Source organism: Argentina anserina, chromosome 6 (assembly GCF_933775445.1).
Source record: "Argentina anserina chromosome 6, drPotAnse1.1, whole genome shotgun sequence".
Lineage (NCBI taxonomy): Eukaryota > Viridiplantae > Streptophyta > Magnoliopsida > Rosales > Rosaceae > Argentina > Argentina anserina.
Window position 1 is genome coordinate 14,713,911 of NC_065877.1, and position 15,656 is coordinate 14,729,566.

Below are 15,656 nucleotides of genomic sequence, written 5' to 3' on the forward strand. Positions count from 1 at the left end.
ATTTCGAAAGCTCTATCGATCCCTCCTTTGCTCTCTACCCTATTCTTCAAGCTTGGACGAAAGCTTACCGGGATTATTTGTGCAAATCAGTCTTTAAGGTATGTTTTGATCGGAATCTCCTATATGCGTTTTGTATTTTTGGTTGTTTGTTGGTGATTTTGTGGTTATAGGGTAAGGCAATGGTTTTGGGTTTGGGTTTTTCCGTCTAAGTTGGTAGGTTTTGGGTCTGTTTGATCTTTAGATAAGTGTTTTCCGGCTAGGTGGGGTGTTTGTGCGGGCGGTTGTTGATGAGTTTGACCGGTAACTGGGGTTGGTGTTCTTCGTGTTCTTCATGTTCTTCATGGTCTTTCTTGTGAGGTTCTTAGGCTATATCTAATTAACTCTCTAACTTATAGGTTTAGGTTGTTCGTCTTTGACTGCGGTGTTGCTTGCTGCGGCGTAATGCCTAGGATAAATATACTAACTGACAGCGATTCTGCGCCTGCAGAGGGAAGTTGATTTGTGTCATCATCCTCTGAGTCATGGACGAGTGAATTGGAGGCCAACTACTTGAACTTGGTGGGGCAAAGCAGTGGTAATGACTGGCGTTGTGAAAATCACGTCTCTGTCTTTGCGAGAGTGCTAGCGAATTGGGAGAGTAGCGAATCGTCAAGCACCATGGAGTCAAGACACGAGGAGGTTGGAGAAAGTGAGATGGGTCATGCTCCGAGCCAAGACCAAGGTGTGCGCCAGCATATTGCGAGCACTTCGGGAACTAGCACCTCGAACCCGACACTGAGTCCAGCGCATGTGAGGCGCTGGTTAGATGGCGGAGTACAAAGGTCGGAGGTGGAGGAACCGCAGGGAGCGGACGCCGCCGCAGTGCTTGGTTACGTGGAGGAGTTCAAGCTGCCCGCTACGATCGTGGCCCGGGCCATTGAGCTGGATGAGTACGGTTCAATATTACCCGAGGGATATGCATTGGTCAGTCCCTCTATATTACGGCTTGGGGTGGAATTGCCATTGAATCCGCTTCTGCAGTGCTTGGTGGCGGAGTTCGGCTTGGCCTTTGGTTAAGTCAGCTACAACATGTGGCGAGTTATTCTCGGCCTCTGCTCGCTCTTCCACCTGTTGGGATGTTGGTTACCCACTGCGACTAAGGTACTCCATTTCTTCAAGATAGACTATAACCAATGCAATGTCAACGGAGGGACTGTGCGGTTCGTAAGGTGGGACGAACGCAGTGAGTTCTAAGTCTTAGAGAATTGGCCCTCCTCGGAAGCTAACTGGTGGAAAAATAGCTTCACTGTAGAGAGCGGGTGGGAATATGGGCGTATTAGCGGGGAAGAGTATCTCCCACAGAAGCGTATCCCCTCGCGGTTTCAAGCCATTAACTATAGGTGTTAATTTCTTACCAAATATTTGCTGAGGAATAAATGTTTGCTGACTTCGCTGTTCTTTCGTTGCGCAGCGGGAAGGAGGTTGGTGTTGTTGGAGCGGGAAGTTGATCGCGTCAATCGTGTGACGTACCTTTAGAGGTGTCAAGGTGAAGATTTGGTCCACGATTTGAAGGTGTTGACAAACCCGTATCTGCTATTCGAGCAAGGACTACTCCGCAGTCATCGTGAGTGACAACGCTACGCTCTCATTTTCCGTCTATTTATTCTCTTTTATAGCGTACTGATCTGTTATTGCATATGCAGCTACGACACTCTCGGTGAACATAAACTTTGAGAAATTGGAGCGTGTCTACTATGCGAGGTTTTTGCCGCAAGAAGACCCCAACGTAACTCTGGACACCGAAGGTCTAGCTGTAACCATGCTGTAGCGTGTGATGGAAAAGAAGGTGGCGGCGTCCACTAAGACGGTGAATGCGACCGAGAGGCGGGTTGAGGATTCGGCGTAGGTCGTGGATCTGCCCGTATCATCTCGCACAAGCTTGCCAAATGAGCAGGGTTTTCCTCGTCGGAGTGATACAGAAGGTGTAGGTCGCATCGACGCCGATCCGCGGTTGGCTACTCCGGCGGAGTCCCTAGAGGCCAGGAAGCGAAAGAAGGTGCAGAAAACGGGCGCCTCGCAGCGAAAATCGAAATCCTCAACCGTGCCTGAGCACGGGGAAGACATGACGGTCAAAGAACCGCCGCCTAAAAGGCAGAAGTCTACACAGAAGGGGCCCATCACGTCCAGATGCCACGATAAGCGCAAGGGCTAACTGTTCCAATGTTGGGTATCTTATCTCCGGACCGTTCATGGCTCTGCCCGCGTAGAAGACTGGCAATTCCTTAGTTCCATCTCGGCGAACTAAGGCACTGCTAACCGCAGTTGTAGATAATGCGAGGTAATGGACATGGGTTCTCCTAGCTGCGGGGTTGACAATAATGACACCGCGGCTAGGTAGTCTTTTAACCCCTGAAAGGATTCTTGGCAGTCGGGTGTCCATTCGATGAGATTGCTCTTGGAGCGTCTTAACGGTTTGAAGAATGGTTCACATTTGTTGGTCAGCCTCGAGATGAATCAGGATAGCGCCACGAGTCTGCCTTGAAGGGCTTCCACATCCTTCTTAAGTACCGGCTGTGCCATGTCCAGAATGACTTGTACCTTTTCCGAGTTTGCCTCTATGCCACGTTGACTGACGATGTAGCCCAAGAACTTACTTGTTGTCACGCCGAAAAAACATTTTTCCGGGTTCAATCACATCTTGTATTTTTTAACCACGTTGAAGATGGTTCGGAGGTTGGCTACGTGGTCTTCGGCCTTGACACTCTTGCCCAACATGTCATCCACATATACTTCAATCTCCCAACCGATGTGTTTATCAAACATTTGTGTGACACAACGCACATACGTAGCCCCTGCGTTCTTTAACCCGAAGGGCATGACATTATAACAGTAAAGGCCTTTGTCAGTAACGAAGGTTGTAGCTTCTTGATCCGCGGGGTTCATGCGTATCTGATTGTACCCAGAGTAGGCATCCATCATGCTTAGTAACTCATGGCCTGCTGTTGCGTCGATTAATTGGTCGATTCTGGGTCGAGGGAAACTATCTTTAGGGCATGCCTTCTTTACGTTCTTGTAGTCCACACACATCTGCCATTTGCCATTGGCTTTACGGACCATGACGCAGTTTGAAATCCACTCAGGGTACTGGACTTCCCTAATGAACTTCATGCCTTTAAATTTGTCGACTTTCTGACGTATTGACATGCTTTTTTGTCGTCGAAGCTACGGCGCTTTTGTTTAACTGGGTATGTGGAAGGTTTGATGTGCAGCTCGTGCATGACGATGTCAGGCGAAATGTCGGGCATATCCTCGTATGACCATGCAAAGACTTCCATGTTGTCTCCTAAGAAGCTTGTTAAGTCCCTCTCAACTGTGGAACTAAGAGTTGTGCCGACCTTGATCTTTCGCTTCGGGTGGTGCGGGAACGGTGTGATGCTTTTCAAGGAAGATTCGGGATTTGCCGGAGTTTTGGCTTTGTAAGGCGTAGCCTTTTGTTTGTTCTTACATTTTAGTACTTCGTCGTCACGCGCGTCGACGACCTTGTCGGTCAAGTTTGTTGTAGCATGTACCGCCAAGATTTAATGTCGGTTGAGTGTGCACCTAATTACGCGTGTTTGGCAAACTTTTCGCAACAGACTATGATCCCCGGACCTGTCCTGTTCCATTTGTAGTTGGGAATTTGATGAGCATCATGTACCCAGCAATGAAGGTTCGCATTCGGTTGAGAGTAAGCCGACCGATGATCCCGTTGTAAGAACTGTAGGCGTTAACTACGATGAACTCAGCTTCGATGCAAACTGTGCATGGTGCAGTCCCAATGCATACCGTCATGTAGTCTGAGCCTAGAGGTTTGGGTTACGTCCCAAGAGAAGCTGATCAACGGTTCGTGGTCCTACACGAACTTCTTGCTACTACGCTCCATCTTCTCATAGCATCCCTTGAATAGGACGTTAAATGCGGATCTTGTATCGATCATCATCTTCTCTACGTCCCACTGTCCACCCAAGACCGCGTCGATGAGGAAGGCGTCGTCATTGGGTAAGGAAATGCTGATTTCCTCCTCTTTAGTGAAGGTGATCTGCTTCCATCCTTCCTTCTGTCTTTTGGCTTTTCCCCATGTGATAGCGTACACTTGCCTTGCGTGGTTCATGCGACTGAAGCGCTTTTTTTCACGGTTAGACATGTTTGTCATTGCGGCTCCGCCCTCAATTACGTTGATGCAGCGTAGGTTTTCTACTACGGCAATCACATTCTGATGCGCCCTTAGCTGCACTACTCGGACTCCTGTGTCGTCGTTAGCTCTTAGTGTGCGGAGATTTCTGTAATCATTAGTGTTGTGGCTTCCATTTTCATGAAACCTGCACCACTTACCTGTCACGACCCTGAAATTTCGAGTATGAAACTCGAATTCGAAGCCATGAAAACTCTAAAACAATCTCAATAAATCGAAATCATTTAAACGTCACAGTGGATCATTACTGAGTTCATGGTACACTCAGTCAAATTGATTATTACAAACCAAATTTATAATTCAAACATTATATCAAATGGAAATGTAAAAATCCTCTCAAATCCTCACCACAAGATAGAAATAAAGAACTTCAAGTCTTCAAAGTTGTCCGTCGACTCCGCTAATCCACACCTGCGGAACTATCCCATACACCATCGAATAGGTGCACTGGGATTGCAAACACAAACACGGTAAGCTTTGCAGCTCGTATGAGTAAAACAACAATATAACTTGCATATAAATGCATAAGAAAATACGTAAAGCATCAATCATAAATACACTCATGAGTCATTGGACGACCCATCTGGTTGTCCAATAATATATGAAAATATATGTGCTCATGAGAAATCGGGCAACCCCTCTATTTACCCAAATACATTTATAATACGGGTACTCATGAGCGCTGGTACACCTCCGTTAACCCCCATGTTAGTACACCGCTCGACACTGGGAAACCACTTGCTACCCAATATCCAAAATATGGGTACTCATAAGCGCTGGTACACCTCTGTTACCCCTCATGTTAGTACCCGACAGACAGACTAGAGCTCTAACTGTATCGTAACTGTCGCCCGGCTAAAGGTAGGTTCCGACATGCCAACACGTCCGAAGACAGGTCCAAAGACCACAAAAACGTTTTAACATAACTCAAGTTAAAACCACATGCAAACAATCATCGCATGATATTGTACAAATCAATCGACATGCTCAAATAAATAGATATCAACACTATAATGAACTTATCCGCAAACGGAAATTACGACAGTATATAATATAGCAAACCATATATATGTACATATTTTACTTTTACCAATTATACACATACACAATCCACTATATCATATACATATCATAGTTCATTCTTTTAAATTTAGTGTAATCATGAATCTCCGCAAGGGTAGATTCGTCACTGTGAGACTTTACTCACCTTATATTCCTGAGCGTAATTTATGTATGTGTACATACTATTTACGTATTCCTATACATCCATGTACTATTCAATCGTAAATACTGTCTCAGTAAATAATAATTATCGATTTACCCTTCCGAAATTACTTTTACAATTACTGTACGTAAATTACATTTACATTTACTGTACGTAATTTAGTTTTTTACATTTACTGTATGTAAAATAATTTTACATTTACCGTACGTAAAATAATTTTACAAAATTTACTGTTTTAAAATCACTGTTCACGCGCCGCCGCACGTGGCGGTGCGTGGGGTACACACGCCACTTCTAAAACCGGCGCGTAGTTCACCACCGCCGCCCAAAACTCCTCCATTTTCTTCCCCTCCACGGCCCAAGGCCACCTCCTGCCTCCTTCACGCTCTCTCATGCGCCGCCTAAGGCGGCGGTTCTCCTTAAACCTCCTCCTCCTCCGATTGTCCCCTAAATCGATCCAAAACATTCACAAACAACCACAATAATCACATTAAACTAATCTCACCTCGATTGAACCTTGAAACGGTCGGATTATCGTCGGAGAATCTCAAGATCCCGGCCGTGTTGACTTTTCAGAGGGAATTTGCTACAGCTCGGATTAGGTTCCAATTCTATTGTAGAAGGCGCCGGAGGATGAGGTGCAGTGGAGTGGAGCGATCGCCAGGTGCTTGCGTCGCCGGAGGAGCAGCTCGGACGGCGAAGCAATCGCAGGCCTCGGGTTGTCGTGCGAGAGCTCACGGTGGCGAGGGGAGGCATGTCGACTTCGGGGTTTGATGCGGAGGGTCGTGCGATGCTCTAGAGGCCGGCGGTGAGAGCGACGGTGGCTTGGATCGGTAGATCGCCGAAGGCGATGTTGAGAGAGAGATAGAGGGTCGGGGAGGGCTGCGGGGAGAGGAGAGAGAGATAGAGAAATGAGGGTTTCTGAAATTGGAAACCCTAATGCCAAATTTTTCATGTTTTCACCCTTTTCCAAAATCGGAAGCTAACTTTCGTCGTTAATAACATTCATGTACGAAGTCCGATCAAAACGTGTCACATGTCCACAAACTCATATCGACGAGCTCTACAACTTCCGTGAATGAAGTTTTTCAAAACGAGCGATGGAGTAAAAGTTGACTCCCACGTCACGGAAATGTAACGTTTTTCCGATTAGATTTCTGAAGACAGTTTCGTTTTCGATTTTGACGACGTAGCGAAGTGAAACAACAGCGATTTAATAAAATTACACACTTATTAAAGTATAAGAATTCAAACAATTGATTCCGAAAAATTGGGTCATTACATTACCAGTTTCCTCTTCGGTTTGAGGGCGTAGTGGCCTTGCAGGATTCTACAACGTCCCCTGATGTTTGTGAAAGAATTCTTCTAGGGTTTCTTCCCTTGGTGGTGTCTGGTCACTGCGGCGACCCATCGCGTTAACTTCTCGAGGATCTCTGTTGTCGCGACACTCGCCGCCGAGTCTCCTGTTCTTATCTCGGCCTCTGTGTCGATCGTGGTTGCGCTCGTCATGGTGGTTTGACTGATGCCACTCTCTTTTCCTTCCTTTGTTGCGGTCTTCTGTGTCAAGGAAGAGCTCGCGTTGTAAGGGGATTGTGTTTGTGTGTACGGATGACTGCGGTGCAGTACTTTTGTTTGATGGTACCAGAGTTCGCTTTTCCCCGTATGTGACATATTCTGCTTGAGCGTACCACACTGCCTCAGTCATGATGTTATCGTAGGTGGCGTCGCGCATTCCAGGGTCCACATTACTATGGCAGAGGAAGTTTTCCGACCGCAGTCCTTTCTTGAATGCGGTCAAGGCGAGTGTTTTGTTCAGGTTCCGACATTTGGATGCAGCTGTCTGCCATCGCATGACAAAGGCGCCTAACATTTCCCTACTTTCTTGCTTTACTTGAAATAGACCATCAGTTGTGTGTGCGGCTCCGGCCATAAGGATGAACCGATTGAGAAACGTCGTTGTCAACTGTGCGAAAGAATCCATGGCCGCGAACACTAGGTGGCACTGCGGATTGGCGTCCCACTGCTCTTGAGCGGGAGGTTACGCTCGTGCTTCCTTCTTCACGGTTGCGAATACGCCATGGTGATGGTGGCCTCTTCCTGGCGAGTACGGAAAGAGTCAAGCTGATGCTCAGGTTAACTTGTTCCCGTCCTTTCGTTTGTACGCTACCTTCGCGTTGCGATTCACCGTGTTAATGACAACGTTCGGTCCGCTCAAGCTGCGCTCGCATCCTTTCGAGCTCGGCTTGCAAAGCCGCAGGCTTCTCATGTTCAAGGGCTTCGCGCTACTGGCACTCGGCTAGGTCTTTGGTCATGTTTGTCATTCTTGCGGCGATCGCCAGATCAGGAGTCGTGCTAGTGTTGGCGACCGTTCCGGGTGTAGGGGTGAGGATGATAGGGTCATTGGCGGAGGGTAGGGGGTTGTTGAGGCGGGGGTCTGTTACGTCTTCTACATGACCGTCTGCCGGAATGGGGGTAGGATCGAGAGTGCTCATGTTGAAGTGCAGTTGCTTCGCTAAATGCTACATGTATTTGACGGGAACTTTTCGTCGCGTTTCCCACAGACAGCGCCAATGTTAACGTGGTGAATTATACTGATGTAATACGCTACACCCTTTGCCAATGCAGTACATCGTGCTTCTTGTCCCTTTCCTGTCGCAAGTAGCACGAGTCGTCAAAGTGGAGACCACGGTGGCGTTGTCTTCAACTCTTCGATGCTCAAGTTAGGTTGATGGTAATTTATGCAGAGTAACAGTTGATGATTTAGTGTACTTACCTTATGAGGTCAAGGGTTTGACCTTTTATTGTTACGTTGAGGTAGATCATTTACTCATCTTCCGGTATGGGACAATGTCCGATTAAGGTGTTCTCTGTAGTCTTCTTTGGGATGCGCGTGAGGGCACGTGAGTAGTTGGTTTGGGGCGCGGGGCGGCCCATCGCACAGCTGTTGCGGTTGTCTCACTGCTAGTTTTGCGAGGCTGGGCTATTAATTAGCCTTAGTGCGCTGATAGTTGTGGTGTTTATAGCGGGCATAAGCCTATGCCAACAAACAACTACCATTGTATATGAATGACAAAAAAATACGTACAAGAAACTTGTGCTTACGGTTTCTCTATTACATATCAATTCATTGATGGTATGTAGGTGTGCATATATGGAATGAGAATAAACGAACGGATAGTGTCCAAACTTTTTTTTTTGCATCACACGAACAAATGGTGTCCAAACTCCCTTGTTCATCCCCATCGAGATTTTGAGCAAAAAATGATCCCAGTTTTGTTTGCTGGCTTTTACCGATACACTCTTTATACGACGCAGCAGCTAGAGCGCACCTCTGCTTCATTTCTCGCTCCTCCCTAGTTGTTCGATCCCTGTTTGTTTAATTGCACCCAAGAATTTTCCTCAAACAGAGGAAGATGATTGCTTGGTCATACAAACATTACAAGCCATTCATTCATTCAGAATAAGGGATATACATACCAGCTTCAACTTTCTCGTTGGAGATTTTAAATAAATAAAAAATAAAATAAATATATAAAAAAAAACATGCAGACACTCAACAATTTGAAGTGCACTTTTTTTTCCTTAATTTAACTCGAGCAGACATAAATGATTTATTCTTGAGATATAATGAGACCCTTTATCGAGAATGAGCTCCTACAAACATGCAATCAAGCATCGTCGATCTCGTACTTCGTCGACAGTTTCACTCTCAAGCAACACCCAATCATTTTAGGAGTCAAGCTTAGAGCTGTGTTTCTTTAAGCATACATGATTGTAATGATGACGAATTAACATGATATCAGAATAAACGAGATTACTTGAATCCTCTGCTTAAAGTTACCAAATCCAATATGAATCCTGAGAAACTCTGTACACAGAAACCCTATTTTCTAAATAAATGACATATATTCTAGCTAAAGAACAACTTCCTATGCCATACATTATTGAAGGCTGCTTTCCAGATTATAGGCTCTTCTAAGTCAATAGTATGTTTTCATTTGCAACTATCAACCTCTTCCATAACATTATATTCAAGCTTGTATATTGATGCATTTTCCCATCTTCTTCCATTATCTTTTCTCTAGCTACGAGACAATTGTGCATTCTTCAAATCAACCGAGCCAAAATCGTTGCCCCAAAGATATGCATGAAAACAAAAGGTTAGAGTTCAATACAATTAGGAAGAGGAGAAGCAGCAGCCACCCTTTTGAACGACAGGCGGTTCTGGAGTAGGAACGATAATTGCAGTCCCTTTTAGGAACGCAGAATCCCCTCCATCTGCCTCATTCGAAACGAGGGTCTTCTTCTTCTTCATTATTCGATAAATATCCATTAAAATCATCAAAAATGCTGTTTCGACGTTGGTGGACTCAAGAGCAGAAGTCTCCATGAAGAATAGGTTCTCTCTTTGAGCAAACTCCTGAGCATCTTCAGTTGGCACTGCTCGAAGACTTCCCAAGTCACATTTGTTGCCGATGAGCATTATAACAATGTTCTTATCAGCATGCCCCCTTAATTCCTCCAACCACCTCGCCATATGATCAAATGATTGACGTTTGCTCATATCATAAACCAGCATTGCTCCAACTGCACCTCGGTAGTATGCACTTGTGACTGCTCTGTATCTGAAAAATAAGTTCAATACATCATGTTAAACGAAGAAATGGGCCCTAGAAATCAATGATATACAAGTTTTTGATCAAGTGGGATCCTCATTCCATTTGTTCCAGTTGAAATTTTCCAAGTAACCACTGATTAGCTAGCATTCTATCACCTTCAAATCAACTAATTAAAAGATCTATTTTCGCTGGCAAATTTTGAATATGGGTGATCATTGATCAGGTGAAGGAAATGTGATGAAAAATGATGCGACTGCCGACTGGCAAAGATAACAACAAGACCAGAGGTTGAAGTTGGGAATGCATATAGAGGGAACCTTTATATGCATAATACATGTATCTGAAGTCTGAACCGGGATAATATCCGTCATTCCGTCAACAATATATATACTGTAATGTGTATCATCCTTCCACTCTGAATTTTATTGAGTCGAGGTTCTCAGATCACTTTGGTAGGTTTAGCACATTCAAGCCTTATTTAATTAATTTGCAGCTATGCATTATTATTCCTAAGAAACAAATCATCTTAACTCGATCATTTGGCCAATCATATATACACACTTAAGATTCTGTATTTGAAACTCAAATTGCAGCATCACTTGTATGCTTTCAACCAATTCAAGTTGAAACACATTAGATGATTAGGTCAATTGTATCTGCTCTCTGACTCTGGTTCTATTTGAAAACACCAAATATACAACCAATTCAAACACCATCTAATGGACATACATTATGTATGCAGCAAGACAAACATATCCATCAAAGTTAGACAATTAGGTCGATCATCATCATAAAATAAAGACGCACCTTTCTTGGCCAGCAGTATCCCAAATCTGCGCCTTAACAGTCTTTTGATCAAGAATAAGCGTCTTCGTCTGAAATTCAACTCCAATTGTGGCTTTGGATTCTAAACTAAACTCATTTCTAGCAAATCGCGCGAGAAGTTGTGTTTTACCAACGGCCGAGTCCCCGATCAACACCACTTTGAACACATAATCAATCTTTTGATTATAATCACCACCATGATTTGTCATTCTCGCCGCAATCAAATCCCGTCCAATTGCTTCTCACATCCAAAATTGGAACATGAAAGACCAAATTCATATGCAACCAACATCAAAATTGTTCGGACCAATCATGCATGTAAGCATCAAAGATTGTGTCGGATCGGAGGTAGCAGCAGGGGCATGTGGTACACAGAGGGACAAAATTGTAATTGTCGTGAGATTAGGGTTTGAGAGGAGGATGAGAGATTTGTGGAGGTAGACAGCGTTGGTTTTATCATTTTGTGGAGAAGAGAGGGAGAGAAGTGTTAGAGGCATGAAAACCATCGGCTAGTGCGGACGCGCCATAACGGTTTTCCAAGTTCACTATAAGAATTTTTTCTGTTCTCAAAGAAAATATTTCGCAATAAGAATAATATACCAAGTATACTGTACTTTCGTGGTACATAGAGGGTTCAGTATAAAACTATGAAAGGACCGAGGTGCCTCTCATATGAAGGATTCTGGTTTATTCATTTTTAGGAATTTTGTGATACTATCAATATGTCCAAGGCGGGGCCAATGGAATCATATTGCTTTATTCATAATTGAATATTCATGTAGAACTTAATTTTGGTTTAGTTTTGGTGAATTGAATGTGAATATCAAATATATGCTTTATTCATGATTTTTTATTTCAATTTATTTACTAAGTATGTGTTTATTATCCGGTTGAATGTGTGTAAGAGTGAACTCTTGCAATAATTCACCGGTTGCTTTTAACTTAGAATTCCCGTTCGAGAATCACTTGTACGGCATTTTGTTGAGTGACCTTGCACTCATGTGGTTTTGTTTTCGGTTTTGGGTAGTGATTTCATCAGGATCTCCCTATACTGTTCCTCAAGTGCAGACTAGGTTTAGATATTTGTGCACTTGGAGAATTGTAGGGAGATACTACCGAAATGTTTCCAAAACTGATAGCGAAACCCATGAAGACAAGATGCTTAACAAAAGAAGTATTCTCCTGAATGGGATATGACCCTAACCGGAGGCATAAGGTGAAGAAGAACAATAAGAAGAAGTTTATATTATGTGCATCCATTGTATTGTTTGCTAGCTTAATGCAATTTGACTATTTCAGCTATGACAGATATTCCAGACAAGAGTTAGATGCAATACCATAAAAGTGATAACAGATACCTTGAGGGGATACATCTCTTTGTGAATTGGGCCCATGATAAAAATAATGGGAATTTCTATTACTGTTGCCCATGCGTGGATTGTTGTAACCAGAAAATGGTGACATAACACTTCTTGTACACACACTTGTCTTGTAGAGGTATGATGAGTACTTATATTGTATGGGACAAACACGGTGAACTTTCAAATGTTGCCCATGAGTGAGCTCCGAAGACTATACACTCAGTTGAGGGCATCTTCTAGTGGTGGTGGTGGTGGTCCTTCTATCAACCCAACTATGGACATTCTACATGATACTTTCCGTATTACCCCGGTTATGAGGCTGATTAGTAGATGTTCCGAATACTGATACTGACCCTACATTCAATGATATTGTAGATGATTATTATGAAAAGTATGACAATTAAAAGTGGAAAGTAAAAATGTCCCCCAAATTTTGCAAATCAGAGTTGAGCGATGAACAATAATTTATCCGTCGCTTTAACCTCTTGAAGTGACGGCTATAAGGAATTTCCATCGGTTTAGGCCAATAATTGGCGCGCTATAATCACCACCAAAATTTCGCCGAAACTTTGAATGAATTACCAACTTAACCTAAACGACAACCTTTCTTTATGTTTGTCGCTTAGGTGGGGGATTTATAAGCTTAACAGAGACCCATTTTCGACTCAAGTCCTTCTCTCTCACTTTCTCTCGACGCCGAAACCCTAAGCAACATCGATCTCTCTCCACCACTACCCAAAGTACCTCAGCTCCTGAGTTTCACCACCGAACCCAAACCCTATACTCTGCTGCCTCCGCAGCCCCAACTCGATCCCCAAATCCCTTAGATGAAATCAGTGAATCCAAATTCTCATAAACCCTAATCCAATCCCCAATCTCTCTTTCAATGGCTCCGGGAGGTAAACCCAGATCAAAAAGGCTTCAAATTGCCGCCGCTCGTCGAGAAGCTATCGCCACTACACCAATAGCCGAAAGAGCTACCGCCCCGACGACTACCACTCCGGCCTCCTCAGCCGGCTCGACCTCCTCCCAGCCAATCTTGAGCCTTAGGTGCAGCAAGAAGTTACAGCCACCAGGTAAATCCTCTGTTTCACCAGCAAGAAGTTCTTTTTCTGTCTTTTGTCACTGTGTTCTAAGTGTTATATGCTTTCTGTCACTATGTTCATTAACTTGATGTCTGTGGATTTGTTGTTTGACGCAGACCAGCAACAACGTAGGTGGGGTATTATAGTCGGTCACAAGACTGACTACATAGTCAAGGCTAACGGAGACAGGATCACTCTGCATTTTTCTGATTTCCACAACGCCTTCAATAGTAAAGAGAACTGCAGCATGGTGTCGAGGGACATCGGCGCTTGTGTCAAGTCCTCTGTACCGATGATAAAGCATTCATATTTCGAACTTCAACCTCACGACCGGGCTATAATGACTAATCACCTGAGTGTAAGTGATTATTGCTCCTTTTTGTTCTATGTGTTTCTATTGTTTACTTATATCGAGTAATTAATGTTTATAAATTTATTTTGTAGACCAACTATACCATACTGGAATGTGATTTTGACATGTTGGATTAGATAGGATAGACAAGAAGACCGCACTTCGATTTAAAGATTGGAAGCACACCTGCCGGAAACACTTCTTGAAGCACGGACCTGCTGTTCCACTTGAGTTCTTGCATCGGCCGGAGAAGTGGGAGTGGTTTCTCAAACAGTGGGCAGACCCTGATTATACGGTAAGCGATTTTATTCTCTATACATTGCTCTTAAAAAGTTCAATCATTTTCAACCGTTTACTAACTATCTCTTTGTCATGTTTTGAGACTGTATGTGAGCGCAACAAGGCCAATCGCAACATTAATCCCAAACCAATCAACCACCATTCGGGGTCGTTGGGGATGAGCTTCAGGGCTGAGGAGCACTTGAAAAAGGGGCATTTGGCGACCTATGTTCAAGCTGTATTGGACGTGTACAAGAAGGAACATAATGCAAAGGGTAAACTGGTGAGCTTCTAAATATTAATTTATCCTACTTATTGTTGCTGGTTATGTTGTTGACTTGTTGGAGAATAATTTTCATCGCTTAATTATTAATCACTTCATGTTTATGGCAGGAAAAAGTGAAACAAAAGCTTGAGGAGAAAAAGAGGCAGCGAGAGGAGGCAGACCTGGGAGGTTTGGAAGTGGAAAATGTGTTCTCAATCCCAGACCAGATTGAATGCATTGAGGAGGGTTTTGGACAGAGGAAAGGCACAAAAGTAAAAGGTAATTTCCTATCTTCTATGGATTTTTGGGTTGTGTAAATGTGTGATTGGTCTGCTACTTGTTCTTGTTCTTGTTATATTGATTTATGTGATATTTAGTAAAAAAGAAAGTTAGAGGCATAGAGTAGACTAGCATTTGGTTGTCTGGAATACTAGTTTGTGTTCTTGTTTTATATTGATTTGCTACTTGCTCTTAGTTGCTCTTGTTCAAATGATTTTGTGTTTTCTGAAGGTCTGCATCTTATTTGCTTGTTTTTGTTGTTATTCTATTGTTAGGATATAAGTTATGCTTGGAAACATAAAGTTGTGTTAGGATAATGTCTAGTTGTGTAAAGTGTGTGTGCGCTTTCTGTGGCTCAAATCTTAGATCACTTAATCTTTTACAAAGCAATGTAGACCACTTTTAGGCACTAATATTTGGTTGGTGAGTCATGCAAGTATAGTAGCATTTTGGTCCCTACTTATTTTCTAATTGTTCAAACAGTTTATATATTTTTTGTAGAGATTCTAGGACTTTAAAATGTTTACGGATGTGTTCAATTTACCACTAAAGATATCTTTTTGCAATTCAACCAATTGTTATGACATAATTTAGTCTTAAATGCTTCCATCATGTGCACATGAAGTAGTGTTATAATCTTAGGCTTTTTTGTTTATGTTGGCTGGTTGAATTATGGATTGCATGCTGCAATTGTCTTTTTGTTTTGTTTATGTTTGCAGGTGCCCTAAGAAGGCCAGAGAAAAAGAGAGGTGGACCACGCCGGTCCGGAGGCAATAGTGCAGCAGCACAGGAGGAATTGGGGGCTTTAAAGGAAGAGGCGCAACATGCCAGAGAAAAAGCCGATCATGTAGTTGCAGAACTGGAGGTCTACAAGGCAGCTCACGAAGAGCGTATGACATTATTGGAGACAGCTTTGAGGGGTTCACAGGAGGGTCTGGGAGGTACTAGGTCTTATGTTCTAGGTTATTGTTTTTAAGGTGTTAAGGCATTTTTGTGTCGTTTTTGAAGCTAATGTGGGTAGAAAGGACCAAAACACTTTAGGCTATGATAATTTATGCATGTACATTTTGAACGGATTCTAGTTCTATATTCAAGCTTCACAAGCTTTGGTTTGTGTTTAAATTTTATGCTAGTTCTATATTCAAGCTTCAGAATG

General features: G+C 43.4%; 1 protein-coding gene across 1 annotated transcript; it reads right to left on the reverse strand.

The window, feature by feature from the left end:
- Positions 1 to 9,612: 9,612 nt before the first annotated feature.
- LOC126801279 (ras-related protein RABA4d) lies at positions 9,613 to 11,112 on the reverse strand. Its single transcript, XM_050528786.1, has 2 exons — positions 10,862 to 11,112; positions 9,613 to 10,060 (listed from the first exon to the last, which is right to left on the reverse strand). Exons 1-2 carry the CDS (start codon positions 11,086 to 11,088, stop codon positions 9,613 to 9,615), a joined length of 675 nt encoding a protein of 224 aa, XP_050384743.1. The 5' UTR covers positions 11,089 to 11,112.
- Positions 11,113 to 15,656: the final 4,544 nt, after the last annotated feature.

Excerpts from the sequence above, each read along its gene's own strand:
- LOC126801279 (XM_050528786.1), bottom strand. The coding sequence starts at position 11,088 with ATGACAAATCATGGTGGTGATTATAATCAAAAGATTGATTATGTGTTC. Across the intron at positions 10,061-10,861 it reads GATACTGCTGGCCAAGAAAG|ATACAGAGCAGTCACAAGTG; the intron begins GTGCGTCTTTAT and ends CTTATTTTTCAG.